Here is a 16774-nt window from a genome sequence, read left to right on the forward strand (position 1 = left end):
GAGCGGAGCCTCAGCTTTAATTCAGGATTGCAGGCGCCAGCTGGGTGCAGGCAGATGGGGGTGGGACAGGGTTAAGTTGTGTTAGCTCAGCTGAGTGGGTTCAACCCCCAGGAAAAGCCGCATGGAGGCCCAGGTTGCCCACTGGCCAGAGGTGAATCGTGGGGCCTAGGCTGGCGCATGGCCACTTAACCCAGCTTTGATCATGGCAGGACAACTGAACCTCACCCCCTGTGGGCCCAGTGAGACTGGGAGGCAGCGGGGCAGCAGTGCTCTGCTGGGCTCCCCTTCAGGGCCAGCCCCAGAGCGGTGGGGAGTCCCCGGCACTCCCCCTGTCCCCCCGCCCCCAGGCTGGCTCAGAAGTGAGAAGGTGGGGTCTGGGCAAGCGGGGGGCTCTGCTTCCAGAGCTCTACAGGAGGAGGGAGTAAAGGAGGGGGATGATGAGAGCGGCTGGCAGCATGCTGGGGGGGCTGGCGCTGTCACGGGCGGGGTACCCATAGCTGGTTCTGCACTGCCCTTCCAGTTCCTCGTACGCAATCGGCTCATCATCAGGTGGCTCCTGGGACAGACTGTCCCTCACCTAACGGGGAAAGGAAAGTCAGCCTTTCACAGTGTGCTGCAGAGGGGAGCCACAGCCGGCTCTGTGCTGCAGAGGGAGGCCAGGGGCCAGCATTAGGTCTGTGCCACAGAGCAGGGCTCGGAGCCGGGGGCTGGGGCTGGGGCTGTGCCGTGGAGTGGGGCTCGGAGCTGGGGGCTGGGACCGGGTCTGTGCTGTGGAGCCGGGGACTGGGGCCGGGTCTGTGCCGTGGAGCGGGGCTCGGAGCCGGGGTCTGGGGCCGGGCCTGAGCCAGGGACCAGGGCCAAGTCTGTGCAGCGGAGCGGTGCTCGGAGTCAGGGGCTGGTGCTGGTGCTGGTGCTGTGCTGTGGAGCCGGGGACTGGGGCCGGGTCAGTGCCGTGGAGTGGGGCTCGGAGCTGGGGGTTGGGGCTATGCTGCGGAGCGGTGCTCTGAGCCAGGGGCTGGGGCTGGGGCTGTGCTGTGGAGCCGGGGATTGGGGCCGGGTCTGTGCCGCAGAGTGGGGCTCGGAGCCAGGGGCTGGGGCAGGGGCTGTGCCGCGGAGCGGGGCTTGGAGCCGGGGACTGGGGCCGGGTCTGTGCTGTGGAGCCGGGGACCAGGGCCGAGTCTGTGCTGTAGAGTGGGGCTCGGAGCCGGGGGCTGGGGCCAGGTCTGTGCTGCGGAGTGGGGCTCGGAGCCGGAGCCGGGGCTGGGTCTGGGTCTGGGTCTGTGCCGTTGAGTGGGGCTCGGAGCCAGGGGCTGGGGCTGGGGCAGGGGCTGGGGCTGTGCCGTGGAGTGGGGCTCGGAGCCAGGGGCTGGGGCTGGGGCTGGGTCTGTGCCGCGGAGCGGGGCTCGGAGCTGGGTCTGTGCCGTGGAGTCGGGGACCAGGGCTGGGTCTGTGCCTCGGAGCTGGGTCTGTGCCGTGGAGCTGGGGCCAGGTCTGTGCTGTGGAGCCGGGGACCGGGGCTGGGGCTGTGCCGCGGAGTGGGGCTCGGAGCTGGGGCTGGGTCTGGGTCTGTGTCTGTGCTGCGGAGTGGGGCTCAGAGCCGGGGCTGGGTCTGGGTCTGTGCCACAGAGTGGGGCTCAGAGCCGGGGCTGGGTCTGGGTCTGTGCCACAGAGTGGGGCTCAGAGCCGGGGCTGGGTCCGGGTCTGTGCCACAGAGTGGGGCTCGGAGCCGGGGCTGGGTCCGGGTCTGTGCCACGGAGTGGGGCTCGGAGCCGGGGCTGGGTCCGGGTCTGTGCCACGGAGTGGGGCTCGGAGCCGGGGCTGGGTCCGGGTCTGTGCCACGGAGTGGGGCTCGGAGCCGGGGCTGGGTCTGGGTCTGGGTCTGTGCCACGGAGTGGGGCTCGGAGCTGGGTCTGGGTCTGGGTCTGGGTCTGTGCCGCGGAGTGGGGCTCGGGGCTTGGAGCCGGGGGCTGGGGCCAGGTCTGTGCTGTGGAGCCGGGGGCCGGGGCTGGGTCTGTGCCACAGAGCGGGGTTCGGAGCCAGGGGCTGGGGCCGGGTCTGTGCCACGGAGTGGGGCTTGGAGCCGGGGTCTGGGGCCGTGGGATGGGGACAGAGCTGCGGGGCAGGATCAGGATGGCAGGTGCAGGTTGGGGGCACAGAGCCCCATGGCGGCACTGCTGGGTTAGGGCCAGCCTGCAGCGTGGTTTATGGAGATGTGCCCCGTCACACAATGGCCCAGGCAGGCATCTGGCCCTGCAGTAAGGTGGGGTGTGGGGGGCCCAGCGCCCCGTGCAACGATTCTCCCATCTCTTCTCACTCACCTCCTCCACCTTCTTAAAGACTCTCAGCAGGTTCATGGCAAGGGCATCTTTCACTTCGGTGTCTGTCCAGTTCCTCCTCAGTAACTCAGCTATTAAGTCTGGGTATTTGGAAACATCCTCGAGCCCCTGGGGAACCCTGCAGGATGCCGGAAAGCACTGAGCTCACGGCTTGGTCTGGAGTTTACCAGGCCGGCCGAAAGCTCGGTGACCAGCCTGACCCTTGCGGAGCTCAGGCCACGGGACTCCCCTGCCAACATGGTTCCCACGCTCAGCTGGCCCAACTTGCAAAGGTTTTGCACTCAGGGGTCCAGGGGGTCAGCGGTTAGCATGCGAGCCAGGCTGCCTCAGGGGACGGCTTCCAGCATTCCAGGCAAGGGCCCAGGCAACAGGTGGCGGATCCCTGTTGATTCTGGGGGACATCAGAAAGCCAAAAGGGGCAATGGGGACACAGGAAGGCCTGCCAATGCTGTAGCACAGCCCTGCCTGGTTCATGGCCCCCAGTGCTTTCCCAGCTAACGCTTCTCCCAGCTCAGCTCTGCATGTCCCGCCAAGAGGAAGTCACTGGTATCAGCCTGGATAACTTATTTCCCCAGAGAAAAAAGAATGTGGGGGAGAGGAAACTGGGGGTGCACCCAGCCCCTGGCATGGGGGGCCCCGGTATGGGGAGGGAAGGGAAGGTGGGTTGCACAGAACCCTGGTCTGGGGGAATGCTGCAGGGAATCCATGCCCTAGAGGAGCCTGGGCACTATAGAGGGATGGGGCCCACAGGGAGCTGGTGGGGGGATGCCAGGAGCCCCTGGGATGTACCACAAGCTCAGCCCACAGGAGCTATGAAGTGTGTGGCCCCCAGAGCCCCTCACTGGCAATGTGCCTTATTGCTAGGCCAGGCATGGGACTCTTACTAAGGGATTGTGCCTTGGGGAGCCCCCTCACCCGGCTTCCAAGCAGATAGGCCCCACAGCTGGAAGAGGCGGCGAGGCCTGCGAACAGGCACCCAGCCCAGGGCACAGTGCCATCCAGGAGGTGCTGCCCAGATAAGTGTCCTTGGGAGCTGGCTCACACAGGGCCTCCCATCTGTGTGCGCTGCCCCTCGAGGGAGAGACTCACTCAGGATGCCTTTGCGCAGGGCCCCTGAGCCGAGGGGTTAAGGTGGCCGGGGGAGCTGCAGCCTGTTGTCTCCTATAGAGCCTTGGTATCAGGAGCTGCCCCAGGCCTTGGTTCCAGAGCTGGGGGGCCTGGCAGGGGCCTGGTGCAGGGGGAACATTTCTCTCCTAGGCTCAGCGACCAGCCATGACCCATTTCTGGGCAGCAAAGCAACCTGCAGCCCCTCAAGGCCTCGCCAGCATCTCCCTGGAGACCAGTGGGTGGAGTGAGACGCTGAGGCTCTGGGGCAAGCTCAGGGGAGGGACCTGCAGGAGGGCAAGCCCCAGATCAGCCTGCTCTGGGGTGCCATGGGCCCCAGCCTGCATGGCTAGGGGTGGCTCAGAGATGGCCCTGCCAGTGCTGCGGGGGGCTGGCTGTTCTGTGGGGTTAGGAAGCTCTCCCCATCTCCCCTCCATGGGTCATTCCTTACGTGGGCACGCCATCGTAGTCCCCACCAAAGCCAACCGCCGCGGAGCCAGCCACCTTCTTGACATGATCCAGGTGATCTGCGGGGGGACGTGCCAGAGGTGAGCGGGCAAGACCCAGTGTGCGGGTCCCCCCCACGTCCCTCAGGGCTGGCGCCAGACTCACCTGCGACCTGGGACAGGTTGGCAGCCTCCATGTTGCAGGACACGTACAAGTTGTAGAAGTTCACCATCACCAGGCCGCCCGTCTGGTTCTGCAGGCAGAGACATGCAGGCATGGGCAGCGGGTGAACCCCCCTTTTGGGGAGGCTAGACAGCCAGCCCTGCCCCCCACCTGCTGGAGCCCTGAGACCGCCCATGACCGGAGGAGCCTCGAGCTGCCCACTGGCCTGCCCCTGGCTGCACTGGCCTAACCCCCAAGCACTGGGCCACCAGCCAGCCCAAGCAGTTGCCTTGACCCCCGGACCGGCCTATGGAGAAAGGGAGCGAGGGCGGGGCCCTGGCCTGGGTTAGGGGAGCCTTAGCTGCCCCTGGCCCACGGTACCCACCGCCCGTGCACACGGGTTCCTAAAGGCTGCAGCAGGCGAGGGCTCTCTGGGCCGGGCAGCCCAGTGTCTCGGCTGCGGCTGCCGGGGCAGGGATCCCATGCCTGCCCCAGTGCAGGAGGAGCCGGCGGTGGTGCTGCTCGCTGTGCTCTCCAGGATGCTACTTCCCATTCAGAGCCCTGGACCCTTCCTGAAGTGATCCAGCCGGCAGGCTGCATAAGGCACCGTCAGCGCCTCCAGCTCAGACACTTAGGTTCTCACTCCCAGCCTGATGTTACCACTGGCCGGGTTCCCACCCGTGGCCCCTCGTGCCTGGGATCCTGCCCCCATCCCCTTGAGGCCAGGGATCCCCCCTTGCACCCAGGATCCCGCCCCCTTATGCCCAGGATCCCACCATGTGATCCTGCCCCTGGCCCCTCAAGCCTGGGATCTCGCCCCTGGCCTCTAGCGCCTGGGTTCCTGCCCCCAGTCCCTCACGCCTGGGCTCCCAGCAGGGCCTGCTATACCACATCCTTCCTGACCCTTGCTTGGGGGAGAGGACCAGTGGCTTATGCCGGTTTTGCCTAGCGGCTGTCTCTGCAGGAGCTGCTCCTGCCCAAGAGCTGGTTCCTCTCTGCCTGAGTCGGAGCTGTCTGCCCAGGTCTCGTGTGCTGGAGGAAACGCTCATCACTCTGCATGTCCAGACCATCTTACCACCCTGCGGAGGATGTCATCGGGCACGTTGCGCCTGTTTCTGCAGAGCTCATAGGCTGACGAGTGGCTGAATATAACAGGAGCTTTGGAAACCTCCAGGGCATCCTCCATTGTCTGCACAGACACGTGGGCCAGGTCGACCAGCATGCCCAGGCGGTTCATTTCCTGGACCACGCGCTAGGAGCGCGGATGAGAGACAGGTACTGAGTGTGTGAGCCCCTCCTGCTAGGCACAGGCCACATCAGTGACAAGCTGGCCCCAGGGCCCTTCAGTCTGAGCAGTGGGGCCTGCATGTTCTCCTGGGCACCCCTCTTCACCCACTTAGCCTCAACCCACCTGCCCGAGTGAATGGGACCTCGCCCCCTCCCCCTGGGCACAGCGCGGGGGGTCTGAGCCAGGGGACCTGCCCACTGAGAGGCCGGGGAGGCAGAGCATCGAACGGGGACGGGGGTAAGACAGGGCAAGGACAGGAGCGCCCACCTACAAGTCCACTTCCACCAGCTCATGCTTGAGCTGCCCCGGCTGGTGGTGCCCTGCTATGACGAACTGGGAATGTTCTTAATGTTTTCTCTGAATACCGTGCAGGTGCCTCAGTGTCCCCTATGCAGTTCTTAAGTATCTAGGTGGTGGAATAAGGGTGTGTGATTGCTGCAGAGGAAGGGGCCAGTGCACCTAAATGCCTGGCACTCTGTCTCCTAGCAACTGATGGCCTGGGCCCCTCCTCAGCAAAGGTGCCAGCTGAAGGTGTTGGAGACAAAGAGGTCAGGTGACCTCCTGGCCCGGGAAAGGGGCTGAGCAGAGAGGAGGGGCTGGAGGGGTTTTGAAATCTGGAGCTGGCTGGGGACGAGGAGTGAAGTGCAGACGTGGGGGTCTGGCTCACTGCCCCGCAGAATGGACCCGGCTGAGGGGTCCGGCTTGCGGTACCGACAAGCTCTGTTTTAGACCCTGTTCCTGTCATCGAATAAACCTCTGTTTTACTGGCTGACTGAGAGTCATGTCTGACTGCAAAGTGGGGATGCAGGACCCGGTGGCTTCCCCAGGACCCCGCTGGGGCGGGCTCTCTGTGGGAAGTGCACGGAGGGGCAGAGGATGCTGAATGCTCCAAGGAGAGACGCAGGAGGTGAAGCCGTGTGAGCTTCTTGCCCTGAACAAGTCTGCTCCAAGGGAGAGGAGGCTCCCCAAAGTCCTGCCTGTCTTTGTGGGGAGCAGTTCCAGAGCATCGCCCAGGTACTCCATGACACATGCATGTGGGTAAATCGGGGTGAGCAGGGTTGGGGGAGACAGACGTGGCCTGGGCTGAGGACTCCATGGGCAGAGCCGTATGGTGCTCTAGGAATGGGACAGTGCAGTGGGGCAGACGGCAGGGCTCCGGGGCCCCTGGGGTAACGTGGGGGGAGTCAGCCCACAGGATCTGAACTTCACCCCCCAGTGCCAGCCGAGAGCTGGGCAGGGGCACAGAAACCGTCAGGCACTGGAGGTGAGCAGCAGCCAGGTTTCTCTGCCCTTGGCAAATCACAGAGGCCGCAGCTGAGCGTTGGCTAAGCGGGGTCCTGGGGCAGGGGGATGACAATGGGGCACCAGGCATCCCAGAGAGGCCGTGCAGCGGGGTCAGGAGTTTGCACTGCCAGGCTGCTACTAGCCTGAAAACACTGCAGTGGCTTTGGGAACGTGGCCAGCAATTGGCAGCTGCCGTGGTGGGAGCTGGGCTGGAACAGCCCCTGCAGCAGCATGTCTGGCAGGCTGTGCTCTGGTATGTGGCAGGAGCAGCCCCTGAGGTGCCAGCAGCTCCCCTTCCAGAATGGCCGGTCCCTGGCTGGAGAAGTGGGGGGCCTCTATTCCCTCCCCATCCCCACAAGGGCCTCCAGCTGAGAGCTCCCTGCCCCATGTGTGGGCATGGGGAGGTCGGCCTCCAGCCCCTCAGGTAGGGGCCGTTCCCACTCACCTTCCCGAATTGCGACAGGCCGTTGTGGACGGGCTGCTCCTGGTCTGTGTCCACCAGCCAGTTGTCCACCCTGCGAGCCGGAGTGCACACATCAGGCCAGCGCCTGGTGAGCCCACGCAGCCTGAGCTACTTATTGGCCCTAGGCTGCTGCCCACCCCCGAGTGCCAGCACTGGGGCAGGAAGAGGCATTGGCCCCCCTCTGGGCACTGGGACCTGCACTGGGACTCACTCACCTGGGGAATCCCTGGGTCCCTGTAGGTCGTTCCAAACCCACCAGCCCCCATTCTTCTGCCCCCTGCATGCCGACCCCACTGGGCCCAGCAAGCTGCCCTGTGCCCCAGCGCTGGGGTCCTTACCAGGGGGTGTTGCAGCTGTGGGCGAGGGTCATGTAGCGCACCCCCAGCCGGTAGAACATCCGCAGGGTGCCCAGGCTGCTGTCCATGGAATGGCCGCCCTCTACGCCAATTAAGCTGGCAACCTTCTTTGCTTGGAAGGCATCTTCTATGCCTGCAAGAGCAGCATTTCCCAGTCTTGGGTCAGGGGCAGGGGGAATCCCATCCAGCCATGCCGGCTAATGAGTGCCAGGTCACCCACTAAGGGGGTTGCCCCAGACCTGCTGAGCTCCCTTCTGCCTGGCAGGCCCTAGCTACCCTTGTGACAAAGTGGGGCTGTTCTTAATGTTTCCTCTGAATGCTGTGTGGGGGCCTCAGTTCTGGCCGACACTCCGTCTCCTGGCAACTAATGGCCTGGGCCCTTCCCCCCTGCAAGGGCATGCTAAAGGTGTGGGAGAACAAAGAGATCAGGTGACCTCCTGGCCCGGGGTAGAGACATAGGCCAGAAAGGAGGGGCTGGAGGGGTCATTTGGGAGCTGTCTGAGGACGAGGAGTGAGGGCAGATGGGGTTGTCTGACTTGCTGGGCCCCAGAATGGATCCAGCTGAGGGCTCTGATTCTCTGTACCTACAAGCTCTGTTTTAGACCGTGTTCTTGTCATCTAATAAACGTCTGTTTTACTGGCTGGCTAAGAGTCATGTCTGACTGCGAAGCGAAGTGCGGGTACGTGCAGGACCCTCTGGCTTCCCCAGGACCCCGCCTGGGCGGACTCACTGTGGGAAGCGCATGGAGGGGCATATGCTGAATGCTCCAAGGTCAGACCCAGGAGGTGAAGCCGTGTAAGCTTCTTGCCCTGAAGACAGTCTGCTCCAAGGGAGAGGAGGCTCCCCGAAGTCTTGACTGGCTTTGTGGGGAGCAATTCCAGAGCATCGCCTGGTGACTCCGTGACAACCCTTGTAGGAGACCTCGGAGGGGCGGGCTCCTGACAACCTGAGCTCCCTGCTACCGACTGCTGAAAACCTCAGTGGGCTTTGCACGGGGCAGGCACGTCTACCAAGAGAGACGGTCCTCCCAGACACACACATGGCAGGGTGCCAGGGAACTACCTCCCTGTAGCGAGGCGGTCTGGTTCCCTGCCGCCACGGAGAGGGATGAGCCTCTCTGGACACCAAAGTGGGCCGAGCCAGCGAACCCTGTGCCCGCCCCTCAGGTCAAGGCGCAGGACAGGAAATTGTCACAGAGTCCCTGCGTGATGGTCGGGAGCTGCTCCCTACGAAGCCAGGCAGGACTCTGGGGAAGTCTCTTTCTGTGAGCAGACTGTCTCCAGGGTGAGAAGATCACATGGCTTCCACCTATCTGGGTCTGACCTTGGAGCATTCAGCATCCTCTGCCCCTCCATGCGCTTCCCACAGCGAATCTGCCCAGGCGGCGTCCTGGGGAAGCCAGAGGGTCCTGCACCCCCACTTTGCAGTCAGATGTGACTCTCAGCCAGCCAGTAAAACAGAGGTTTATTAGATGACAGGAATACGATTTAAAACAGAGCTTGTAGGTACAGAAAATGGGACCCCTCAGCCGGGTCCATCCTGGGGGGTAGTGAGCCAGACACCCACGTCTGCACTTCACTCCTCGTCCCCAGCCAGCTCCAAACTGACTCCCGCTCCAGCCCCTCCTCCTCTGGGCTGTCTCCCTTTCCCAGGCCAGGAGGTTGCCTGATCTCTTTGTTCTCCAACACCTTCAGTTGGCACCTTTTGTAGAGGAGGGACCCAGGTCATTAGTTGCCAGGAGACAGAGTGTGGGCCATTTTCTGCCCAGACAGCATCACATCTGCTCACTAGGGATCTGCAACAATCACACTCCCTTCTCCCATCACCTAGATACATAAGAATGGCATGGGGAAACTGAGGCACCCACACAGTATTCAGAGAAAACATTATGAACATTCCCACTTCGTCACAGAAGTATAAAAGCCCGACTCCAGAGCTCACTTGGAACACAGCCACCGGAGAGGCCAGACGCCTGTGGCGTAGCTCCCAGTTGGGAGACTACAGCAATTAGCAGCCGACCCGAGGACTGGCCAGACCAGCCAATGCCTGATGCTAGCCTGAGCCCAGAGATGCTGCCAAGCCTGCCGCTCACCAGTTACCCCGAGGAGCTGCTGAGCCAACCGTGGACCAGTTACCCCAAGGAAGCCATGGTGTGTGACCCCGTGGAGGATGCCATCCAGACCCAGGTACTTCTAGAGGGGGAGGTAGGAAGTAGCCTGAGGGCAGCCGACCCTAGTCTGGCTGCAGCACTGCCAGAGCCAATGTCAGCGTGTTGCGGTCAGGATCCCACTGACGCAGCAGCGGGTCCTCTGCCCCTGCTAGGGCCCAGGGCTGGGACACAGTGGAGTGGAGCGGTAGATATAATTTACCTAGATTTCAGTAAGGCGTTTGACATGGTTCCGCATGGGGAACTGTTAGTTAAATTGGAAAAGATGGGGATGAATATGAAAGTTGTAAGGTGGATAAGGAACTGGTTAAAGGGGAGACTCCAGCGGGTCGTATTGAAGGGTGAACTGTCAGGCTGGAAGGAGGTCACTAGTGGAGTCCCTCAAGGATTGGTTTTGGGACCGATCTTATTTAACCTTTTTATTACTGACCTTGGCACAAAGAGTGGGAATGTGCTAATAAAGTTTGCGGATGACACAAAGCTGGGGGGTATTGCTAACACGGAGAAGGACAGGGATACTATTCAGGAAGATCTGGACCACCTTGTAAACTGGAGTAATAGAAATAGGATGAAATACAATAGTGAAAAGTGCAAAGTCATGCACTTAGGAATTAATAATAAGAATTTTAGATATCCGTTGGGGGCGCATCAGTTGGAAGCGACGGAGGAAGAGAAGGACCTTGGGGTATTGGTTGATAGCAGGATGACTATGAGTCGCCAATGTGATACGGCTGTTAAAAAAGCAAATGCGATTTTGGGATGCATCAGGCGGGGTATTTCCAGCAAGGATAAGGAGGTGTTAGTACCGTTATATAAGGCGCTGGCGAGACCCCATCTGGAATACTGTGTGCAGTTCTGGTGTCCCATGTTCAAGAAGGATGAATTCAAACTGGAACAGGTTCAGGGACGGGCTACTAGGATGATCCGAGGAATGGAAGAACTGCCTTATGAAAGGAGACTCAAAGAGCTTGGCTTGTTTAGCCTGACCAAAAGAAGGCTGCGGGGGGATAAGCTTGCTCTATATAAATATATCAGGGGGGTTAACGTTAGGGAGGGAGAGGAATTATTTAAGTTTAGTACTAATGTAGGCACGAGGACGAATGGGTATAAACTGGATATTAGGAAGTTTAGACTTGAAATTAGATGAAGGTTTCTAACCATTAGGGGAGTGAAGTTCTGGAATAGCCTTCCGAGGGAAGTAGTGGGGGCAAAAGACTTTTCTGGCTTTAAGACAAAGCTTGATAAGTATATGGAGGGGATGTTATGATAGGATCGTTAATTTGGACAATTGATCTTGGATTACCACCAGATAGGTCTGCTCAATGGTCTGCGGGGAGATGTTGGATGGGATGGGAACTGAGTTACTGCAGAGAATTCCTTCTTGGGTGCTGGCTGGTGAGTCTTGCCCACATGCTCAGGGTTTAGCTGATCGCCATATTTGGGGTCGGGAAGGAATTTTCCTCCAGGGCGGATTGGCAGGTGCCCTGGAGGTTTTTCGCCTTCCCCTGCAGCGTGGGGCACGGGTCGCTTGCTGGTGGATTCTCTGCAGCTTGAGGTCTTCAAACCAATTTTGAGGATTTCAATAACTCGGTCCTGGGTTAGGGGTTGTTATAAAAGTGGATGGGTGGGGTTCTGTGGCCTGCTTTGTGCAGGAGGTCAGACTAGATGATCATATTGGTCCCTTCTGACCTATGAGTCTATGAGTGGGTGGGCTTGCGTCCCCCCTGCCACCCACCTAGCGGGTGCCAGTCACCCTCCCTCCCAGGTCGCTGGGGTTTCCTGTTCAGCTGTTTGCTCAGCCCTGCCCGAGGGCCTGTGCTACTGACTGCAAGTTGCCGCCCTGACCCAGGGTGGGACCGGCTAATATTGGCTGTTTGCCACTCAGCCAGGCTAGTTCCCGGACACACCTGACCGAAGGAGTGAGGTGGTCTGGTTCCCGCCACCTCGGAGGGGGCACGAGCCCTGGCCGAACCCCCTACACTCCCCTGTACAAGGGGCTGGCAAGGACCATGCCCTGACAGGGTGCTGGGTGCAGAATGGCAGCGGCTGCTAGGCAGGGAGGTCCCCCTCACCCAGCTCATTCAGGGCTGGGACGCAGCACTGGCTGTCCTTGCTCCAGTCCTGCACTCCCCATCCTCCCAGGAGCCGGGCAGGGGCTGCTCCCCATCGCTCACCTGTGCTGTCGGTGACACACACAAAGGCCTCGGGGTACTTGTTGCACATGCGGTGAATGACGTCGATCTGCTCCAGCGTTCGCTTCACCGCGTCTTTGTTCTGGGTATCGCAGGGCACGTAAGCCGCCCAGAACTGAGCAGGGAGACAAAGGGGGCGTTAAGGAGCCCAGTCCTCCGTGCAGGGCAGTGCCATGGGGCAGGGCAGCTTCAGCTGCTCAGGCGGCTGCTTAGCCTCATTCATTGCCCCCTTGAACCCACACCCACCCCAGAGCCAGCTGTGGGGCTCGCTCAGTATCTGGGACTGGGTGGGTGGGCGACATGCACAAGCCGCCAGCTGTTGCTGCAGGGGTCTCACCCTGGGTGGGCACAGACCCAGAGAGGTCAGGCAGCTGCTGACGGCTATGGAGCGTCGGTAGCTCCTGGCTCCATCCCTGGGCTCAGAGCCTCTGGGAACTGCTGTGAAGGTGGCGAGGGAGGCCCTGCTTTGCCTGGGGGCTGGGCTGGATCCCTGGGCATCAGGGAGCAGGAGCCTGAGCACAGTGGAAGTGAAAGCAGCGCTGCTGGGGAAGTGCAGGCAGTAGGTGGGTGACAGGGGCTGGCTTCCTCTGGCCCCAGGAAAACTCCAGCGATTGCTCAGCCGAGAGAGGGCTGGCTGCCCTGCCACTGGGGCTTTCCAGGGAGCTCTCCTGCTGCACCGGGCTGAGTAGACTCATAGAGGCTCCTCGGCTGGATTGCGCCGGAAAGCCCTGCCTAGTCCATGCTCCTGGAGTCAGGGTTGTGTTCCCTGCTCGGCTGCCTCCACGGGGGTATGAGCGCTGCCGGTTGTGGGGAGGAGCCTTGCTACGAGCGTGGCTGTGGCTCTGTGGGCCGTGTCCGTGGGATGTGCAGCCTACCTGCCCCCCCACGTGCCCACTCTGCAGCTTGGGGATGTTGGTGTGGGTGTCGTTCAGCAGGGTGAGGTTTGCGTCTGCCATGCTTAGCCTGTTGTTAAACAAGTTCAGCAGCTGCCAGGGGAGGTCGTTGTGTCTGGAAAGAAAGAGATGAAAGTGAGGGAGCCTGGGAGCCATGCTCCGGCACCCCCACGTGGGGGGGGGAGCCCTACCCACCCTGCCTGACCCCTTGGGGCAGGGGATCTGAGTGGCTGGCATGAGCCCTCAGCCCAGGGAAGCCTGGGCATGGACTGTCACCAGGCAAGGCTGGAGCGTAGCACTACCCAAAAGGTGCACTGGTGCGAGGGGCAGCTCCTTGCAGGACAGATACTAGGGCTGGGCTGTGCCCCATGTTTGCAGGGGGGCCAGGTCCCAACAGTTACACTGGGTCACCCCCTGGCATGGACGCAGGGTAACGGAGCTTTATTCTGCTGCTGGGACAGGACTAACCACACTCCTCTAAGCACATTTATCCCAGAGTAGCTGCATCCGCGGGTAACACCAACAGAGCCCGGCCTTGGCGTACACGATGGAACCGGGACCTCTGCAGCTTAGCGCATGAGCCTCTATTGCAGGAGCTAAAAGCCACCTGGCGGGTAGCTCAGGCTGTAGGGCAGACTCATTAATTGCTCTCTCAGTGGTCTCGTGCCACTGGATGGGACAGGACACCACACCTAGGAGGTGTGTGGTTTACACACGCTCTGGGCTTTTACCTTTTCCATTGTGCCCAGACAGTTGAAGCAGCACAAGCTGCGTTTGTAGATGAGGCCTGGTGAGATTTAGTTCCTACACACGCAGGCTGGAGAGCTGTATCGGCCTGGGGGGCACCTGATACCCACCCCTTCCCCTGCACCTTGGCCCCCTTCTCTGCTGAGCATCGCCCCAGCTCTGTGTTTTCAGCCACCCCCACCGCAGCCCCACAGCCGGCTGCAGCCAGCATTTGGAACAGGGGCCACAACCATAACCAACTCCTCTGGGCTAGCGCCATTGCTGCTGCCCACCCGACGCCCAGTTTTGTTGCTGTTACATGAGTTTCGAAGCAAGAGACGGCTTGGCACATGCCCACCCGCCTGCGCGCTCTCCTCCGATCTCTGCATGGCAGAGACGGGCCCCTCTCTGCACTGTGGCACTAGCGATGCCCGGGTGTCAGCTGGCTTCTGCACAGCCCGAGGGGAACGGCCACCCACACTGTTCCCATCCCAGCTCCTCCGAGCCTGCTCAGCAAAGCACCTGGAGATCACTGGGCCCCGTGCCTGGAGCTGGCTGGCCCCTCTGCGGCCAGTGAGACCTGAGCTGTAGCCCATGCAGCCGACACACCTTAGTCCTTCAGGTGCTGAGTGCCCAGGGCTGGCACTGGCTCCCCGGTTTGTGCCGTTTGCCTACTGACCTGCCCCTGCCTCAGTTCGCAGCTGGCAGGTGTCTGGAACCTGCCTGCCCTTAGTAGAACCCCTCCGGCCATGGCTCCAGTCCCGAGCATGGCAACATCTGCCTCCCACACCTCTGGGAGCCCTGCCCTGCTCTCCGCATGTGAGCGGAGACACAGGAGCCAACGACCTCTGCCTCCTCCCTGGGGCTTCTCTTCTCTCCTTACACTAACCCAGCCTGGGCAGAGGCCGGGCAGGAGGTCCCAGCAGCCCAGCTGAGGCTGATTAACCCTCGCAGTGCCGTCTCCAGCCTCATTAGACTTGCGTCTCTTCCCAGCGTCTGGAGCAAGGAATCTTTAGCCTAAGATTAAATGGCTTTTTCTGCAGGCTCCCAGCCCTGTTTGTGGTGGTGTCTGGAGCGAGGAGGGCGGGAGATGGCAGGGGGCCGTGGACAAAGAGCTGTTAAGGTTGCTGGTGGCTTGGAGGCAGCCAGGAGGGAGCAGGGCTGGGCTGCAGGCAGATTAGGGAGCATGATACACAGCAAGCAGCTGCCTGGTGCCCAGCTGCCTGGTGCCCATGGAGCTCAGTGAGGCAGGGGCTGCACCAGGGAGGATGCGGCGGTGGCTGGAGTCAGGAGGTGCCGGATGATCACGATCACTCCAGGGAGGCACCGCTGCAGACCAGCTAGACAGGAAGAGTTAGATCCCTGGTGGGTTGGAGGTGGGAAGATGCCTTGAGGATGGGTCCCATGCTGGGCCTTTGTCATTCCCAGCCTGAGCCGGTGGCCGGTGCCATCTCACTGCTCCGTCCCCCAGGGCAGCAGATTGCTGCCCTTGCTCTTTGATGAGATGCCTGTTCTGGCTCCTGGGGGGCTGGGGAAGTCTCTTCTCTTGGCTTGGGGCACTGGAACAGAAATTATGTCTCCTTCTCTCCTTGGCCCGCTGGCTGCACAGTCACGTCCCCGGGCATGGACTGGGCTCTCTGCCGCCCACTCGTCAGCGTTGCTTGTGGCCAGGAGGCGCCATTGGGTGAGAGCTGGAGGTAGTTCTGGGCAAGTCCCTGCAGTGATGGGTCTCAGCAGTCTGGCCATTGCTGGGTGGGATTTGTTCTGTCTGTGACTCTCATACCGGCGGCTCAGGTGCTTTCCCCTTTGGTTGTGCCCTGCCCCTGCCGGTCCTTGGGAGCCATGACGGAGGAGTGCACCGTGTTTGCTCTGGTGCTTTGCTGCACAAGGGCCTGAGCGTGTTTGCTGGTGGAGCAGGCAGTCCCAGACGGTGAATGCTCCTGTCTGGGTGCCGCTTAGGAGCGGGTGGGGATCAGCCCAGGTCTGCCCTGCAGCCTTTGTTGCTGGTTGTTTGCAGAACTGCAGATGAGAGGTGAAATCCTGCCCCAGTGAAGTCCAGGGGAGTTTTGCTGGTGATATCAATGGAGCATCCATAGGGTTTTATCCAGTTAGTGCAGGTGGGCCTGAATTCCTCCCCATGCAGTACAGAGGGTTGGATGCTGTCCTCCTTCAGGAGTTCTCCTGGGTGTTGTGTCCAGGTAGTGGTGCCTCCTGTGCATAGGGTTGCCAACCCTCCCAGATTGACTGGGAGTCTACTGGAATTGGCATTGATCTTCTGGTGACTACAGAAAGCAATCCGGGAGATTTTAATAGGCCGCTAAAAGTCTGGTTGGTGGCACGGGGGGCTAAGGCAGGCAGGTGCCTGCCTTGGCTCAGTGTGGTTCCCAGAAGGGACTGGCATGTCCAGCTCCCAGGCGGAGGTGTGGCCAGGGGATCTCCACACACTGCCCCCACCCCAAGTGCCGACTCCTCAGCTCCCATTGGCTGGGAACCATGGCCAATGGGAGCTGCAGGGTGGTACCTGCGGGCATGAGCAGCATGCAGAGCCACCTGGCTGTGCCTCCACCTGAGAGCCGGACGTGCTGGTCGCTTCCGGGGAGCTGCCTGAGGTAAGTGCCCCCCAGCCTTCACCCCCTCCCATGCCCCAACCCCTGCCCCAGCCTTGAGCCCCCTCCTGCACCCAAACTCCCCCCTGCACCGCAACCCCTTGATCCCAGCCCAGAGCCCCTTCCTTCAGCCCAAACCCCTCATCCCCAGCCCCATCCCAGAGCCTGCACCCCAAGTCAGAGCCCTCACAACCCTCCCGCACCCCAACCCCCTGCCCCATCCTGGCGAAAGTGAGTGAGGGTTGGGGAGAGCGAGCGATGGAGGGAGAGGGATGGAGTGAGCAGGCGCAGGGCCTCTGAGAAGGGGTGGGGCGAGGGGGGGCTCAGGAAGGGGCGGGGCAAGGGTGTTTGTGCACAAGGCCCCTAGAGAGTTTGTGCACAAGGCTGAAACTCCCTGAAGGTCTGTGGCTGAGGCTGACTGACTAACTCACGGCCTGTTCGATCTCTGTAGTAACATTTGACTCTCATTGGGCTGTTTGGGGGCTTTCTCTGGCTGTCTTTCCCTCCCTGGCAGGAGGTTTCTAGATGAGGCACAGGCCTGCGCTTGGAGGCCTCCTTGCCTGCTGGTTGTTTTTCCTCTCGCACTGGACGGCTCGGCACGTGGATTTACCGAGGTCACATGTGTTCCCTCCAGTTCCATTTCTGCGGCAATTTAAGCTTCCCCGCTGAACAAAAAGCGTTGGGAAGGTGACGTAGCCGGCTCACATCCTCCCCTGCTGGCTGTTTCTCTCTGCGGGGTGAAGCATTTC

The 16774-nt window shown here is 61.4% G+C and overlaps 1 protein-coding gene across 1 annotated transcript in view; it reads right to left on the reverse strand.

The window, feature by feature from the left end:
- The window catches only part of DPEP1 (dipeptidase 1), a 21204-nt gene continuing 4430 nt past the window's right edge, over positions 1-16774 (reverse strand). Inside the window, exons 2-10 of the mRNA XM_050922663.1 lie at positions 12676-12808; positions 11783-11915; positions 7423-7573; positions 7067-7136; positions 5125-5301; positions 4053-4140; positions 3892-3967; positions 2319-2454; positions 1-577 (exon numbers count right to left, since the gene is read on the reverse strand). Of these exons, the coding sequence (XP_050778620.1) occupies positions 407-577; positions 2319-2454; positions 3892-3967; positions 4053-4140; positions 5125-5301; positions 7067-7136; positions 7423-7573; positions 11783-11915; positions 12676-12808 (1135 nt within the window). The 3' untranslated portion in view covers positions 1-406. The remainder of the gene's footprint in view (positions 578-2318; positions 2455-3891; positions 3968-4052; positions 4141-5124; positions 5302-7066; positions 7137-7422; positions 7574-11782; positions 11916-12675; positions 12809-16774) is intronic.

The sequence above is a fragment of the Gopherus flavomarginatus genome, chromosome 14 (assembly GCF_025201925.1).
Source record: "Gopherus flavomarginatus isolate rGopFla2 chromosome 14, rGopFla2.mat.asm, whole genome shotgun sequence".
In the NCBI taxonomy this organism is placed as follows: Eukaryota; Metazoa; Chordata; order Testudines; family Testudinidae; genus Gopherus; species Gopherus flavomarginatus.